This window comes from Dufourea novaeangliae, unplaced genomic scaffold (assembly GCF_001272555.1).
Source record: "Dufourea novaeangliae isolate 0120121106 unplaced genomic scaffold, ASM127255v1 scaffold347, whole genome shotgun sequence".
In the NCBI taxonomy this organism is placed as follows: Eukaryota; Metazoa; Arthropoda; class Insecta; order Hymenoptera; family Halictidae; genus Dufourea; species Dufourea novaeangliae.
Window position 1 is genome coordinate 106,211 of NW_015374222.1, and position 4,399 is coordinate 110,609.

Genomic DNA, 4,399 nt, shown 5'->3' on the forward strand with positions numbered 1-4,399 from the left:
TGATAAGGATAACAGAAGGAAGGTAGTTCTTCAGTGCGTCGAAAATATCGTGCAAGTGCATCGGAGAATGGAGTCTTATGCACAGGGTGGTTCTAATAATCGAGGAAACGTCGAAGATGCTTGGGAAATAGAAAGCTTTGTTATTTCCGGGGTTGATCGCGGGCGCAATCGCGACAAGGTGTACGTGACGTATTTCTCGATAGAACGGCTTCTAATGTCAACCGCTCGAAAATGTATCGTTTGGACTGGCGGGGACGAAGTAACGCTGGGAAATCGAGTGTCATCGAGCGCCAACCGGATGGACGGACAACATACGTACACACAGATATCATTCAGAACCGAAGGAGAAACGTCTTGTGTCGCGGATCGATTTGGCTCTTGCTGCACAATCGGAATCCCTGGAGTTGCCGTTCTTCGGGTGTTTTCCTTAGCATGTAAAATATGGCGATCGATACAGATATCTATATTATAAAAATCTGATATTTTTCTTCAGTTCTCAATTAAACTCTTGCCTTACGATTTTGTTGACGGCTGTACTTTTAAGCATTACTTTATCGTTAATAATTTCCTAGATACAAAAGGAATTTTATTCTTAGCTCAAGTGTATTATTTACTCTAAATCTTAAATGTTAATACCAATAAAACAGAATTTAACTTGAAACAATTTCACAGAACACAATTCGCAGAATTTCAGTTTGAAATCGTCATCACGTGTCTGACTCGATGTTATAAAGCCAAAGGGTTAAGTTCAATTTATCGAATTTATTTATTTATTCGATGTAAAAAAAAGATTGCACGACTGGAGTGAGATGAAAAGAAGTGTATTTACGCGACGCATTTCTTTCATTTTTGTTATTTCAACGATGCGAAGCCGATCACAATAAACAGTTTGCAATGCTAAATCATTCGTCGAGTTAATTTAACCGTGAACGCGACTAACCGGTTCCGTAACGGGCGCCGCGTGTTACCAGTGGGCACGGTTGATTTGTCGTCCGGATGGGAAACCGAAAACCGCAGAGGTCCTTTCCCGGCTCGAAGGGTGAACATCGAGGAAATTCGAAATAATCTTGAAACGCAATTTAACGCGGCCGACCGTAACTCTCGACTCTCGGCTTAATTAACGCGGGATCCGACCAACAGCGGCAATTAAAAGTTTTGCCAGAACCCGATGTAGGACCTATTTCGAGATCCAAGACTACCATTCGGTGTCGACGGGCGTTTCAGTGAAACGCACCATCACCCCACTTTGCGTATCCGTGACTTTCGTTCGCCTTACTTCAGCCACACGTTTCCACTCTCCAAGAAACCAGAGAGCCATCCCGTTGGTATCTGGTGTATGTACTTTCTGTTCTTGGGCCGTCTAGGCTTTTGAAGCTTTCGATGTGTTCCATTCAGCGAGTACGCGAGGCCTAGCGAAGCTGGAACGGTTTTCAAACGATACGCGAAACAAGTGTTCCACTGTGGCGTCGACAAGCGGCTCTCGCTGCCGAATACACGCCGTGATGCTAAGCGAAAAGTGAAATGGTATCCAAGAACTATGTTTCAACGCCTGTTCAGACACAGAAGAAAATACAAAAGAGGTGGAAGCTGTCGGTGAATTGTTCTCCAGGTTTCGACGGGGGCGAAGTATTGTCCTGGGGGTGGGGGTGGAAGTGGTAGCGAAGGTGAGGACAATGGAGTAGCATATTTCCGTTTTTCGAATTTCGAGGACGACGATTAGAAATTATGTATGAACAGTTTACTGTTTGCTTCCTGTCGAGTTACGACGAACCGATCGAGCCTGGAAGCAACATCCTAATCAGCGGCGTTGTAATAGAAGACGCGATTAGGTCTCGCTGGATACGCGACGTGGTATTCGAGGAATTGTAAACTGTTTATTTGTTTATTTAACTCACGGGATAATTCCTATTAGAATAGAAGAGAAAAAGAAATGTAAATACGTTAATATAAAATAGAAATCGAACAAATAATAAAAATTAGGGTAACATACAGGGGAAGATTGTCGAATTTTGACCATCGTCCAGGTCGGATAATGTAACTTGTCATGTGTAAGCAATTTATGCCGTATGATAGAAAATCTTCGTTTCTTATATAATAAGTTATTTAATAGAATCACCACTATCATACACAGCAAATTGCTTACACATGACAAATTACAGTAATAGCCCAACTTAAGCGAAGATCCAAATTCGACAAACATCCCCTAACTGGAAAACACAAAACAGAAAAAGAAAATCGTAATTACAAAATCCTCGAAACTCGGGTGTTCGAAAGACTGGGCAGACCCGATAAAAAAAATTGTTTCGCAAATGTGATAAACGGGATCAGAGACAGAAGCTGTTGTGTACGAATTGTGCAAAGAAATTTTATTCTTGGTTCTTTTATACATAATATCGAATACATACGCGTACGTATACCTACAGTCTAATTGTTAGTAAAGCACAGAAGAATGCTGGTAGCGTTTCACGCGACAGATTATTACAATCACCGTGGTAGAGAATTATGGTGGTGTCGTGTTTGATTGTATAAGAAACGGTGCGAGCATCCTTCCGGTGGTGTTGCAATCGTGCATCACGATCTCGAATTTTGTAGAGCTCGCGGCGGAGCTCGGTCGAGATCGGTGGCAGTCGTCGGTGCTTAGGTGGGTTGTCCGGTCGTTGATAAAGATGGTGGGGGATGCCAGTCGATGTAGACAGGTTTACAGAACGTAGTAGGGCGAGGAGTAAGCTCCGGCGTAATACGGGTAGCTGGAGTAGGCTGCGTAGGGATAACTGTAGGCGGCTGCGGCGGTATAGGCGACAGGGGCTGTGTAGGCGCTGTAGGCTACGGGGGCGGTGTACGCGGCACCCAACAGCAACCCTCGTTTGTTCCTCGCCGCATTTTCAGCTTCCACCGCCAGCGATTCCGTCTTCGCCGGCTCGATCGACTCGGTCTCGAGGGGTTTCGCCAGAGCTACGCCGACAAGGGCGAGCAAAACGACGGCCTAACGAACATACCGGAAAAATTGTTAAGAGTTTTGTCGATTTCACCAAATGTTAAGGTATATATCTGCGACTGGTTAGACTTTCGATTGGAAAAGAATTTCCGATGGTCTCGATTTATTTGGAACTGAAACTTGGCGTTGATCGTTCCGTGTGTTAATACCAGACCTACCGAAACCTTTAAGAAGTAGTTGCGGTAGATTTAGCGTTAAATAATCGTTTATAGAGAAGAAACGCGACAAGCAATTTTATTTTGGAATATATCGAAAATTTCGGTGGTACGCTGAACTAAGTTTTTGTTTTCGAGCAGAGTACAGGACACAAAGCGTGTCGCCACGTTCTATGGAGATTCAGTTTGCACGGTAAATGTGTTGAAGCGTTTACTCACTGCGATGCACTTCATGTTGTATCGTTGGAGAGTAGATGACAAGCTTGGAAGCCCGTTGAAAATCGATTGATGCTCGAAACATCGGACCAGCTCTCTTTTATACCTATGCGATCGCGGCGTCGACGATGGATACGTGCACGGACTTTGTAAAGTTTACATCGCGTAATCGCGCATAATTATTAACCTCTTGGCGTTGTTCGTCCCCGGGGTTGCATCGTGAACGAGCAACCTCGGCCGCCTCGGCCCTTCTCGGTCTTCGACGACTTGAGCAACGCGTCCTTGGCCGTTGTCCAAACCGAGATACCACGAGAATTCGTTGGACTTTCGGTTGATTTTTAACGTATTTTTTTGTTTAAACACCGGTTCACAGGGAACGCTTCTTCGTTGACTTTGAATTCGTTGGATTTTCGGTTGATTTTTAACGAATTTTTTTTTTTTTTTTTGATACCGGTTCGCTGGAAACGTTTAGGAAGTTAACGAAAGGAAGCTGAAAAGAAAGAAAATATCGAGATAACGCTGAAATTTGTCGCGTGATAAACGTTCGACACGTCGACCTCTGTTCGTGGATAGACCAACGGCGACCGTTGGTCGGGAGTGGGAGCTGTTCCCCCATTGAAATTCCATTTGGGCGAGTTGCGCGCAACCTCGACGCTCGTCGTAATCATTTTCACGACGACGATTTAGCTATTCCGTCCTTGTACTCAATTGGTCCTCGTTCGCGACCACGAAACCTAAATAGTCCTCCCCCTCCTGACGGTTACGTTGGAACGGTAAAACGGAAAGGGCCCCGCGCAGTGGAGTCCATTGACGGCCCTTGATGGTTCAGAAGTTAACCAGAATGCCCGGGTTGGATAAGCAACGATCGACTTTCGATTTCTTTGCGAGTAATCTTCGATCGATAACTGACGGAGATTTCAGTGACAAAGTACTTACGTATCTGGACCCTAGATCTAAGGTGTATTAAGTCATACTTTCCGAATTTTAACTCCGAAATTTTGTAACTTTGGAAATCATTCGGTAAGGATTCGAC

The 4,399-nt window shown here is 44.5% G+C and overlaps 1 protein-coding gene across 1 annotated transcript; it reads right to left on the minus strand.

Annotated features, from left to right (window-relative positions):
* Positions 1-2,509: 2,509 nt before the first annotated feature.
* Positions 2,510-3,421, minus strand: LOC107192390. The gene is made up of 2 exons (XM_015581632.1): positions 3,370-3,421; positions 2,510-2,983 (listed from the first exon to the last, which is right to left on the minus strand). Exons 1-2 carry the CDS (start codon positions 3,382-3,384, stop codon positions 2,699-2,701), a joined length of 300 nt encoding a protein of 99 aa, XP_015437118.1. The 5' UTR covers positions 3,385-3,421; the 3' UTR covers positions 2,510-2,698.
* Between the last annotated feature and the right edge of the window lie 978 nt (positions 3,422-4,399).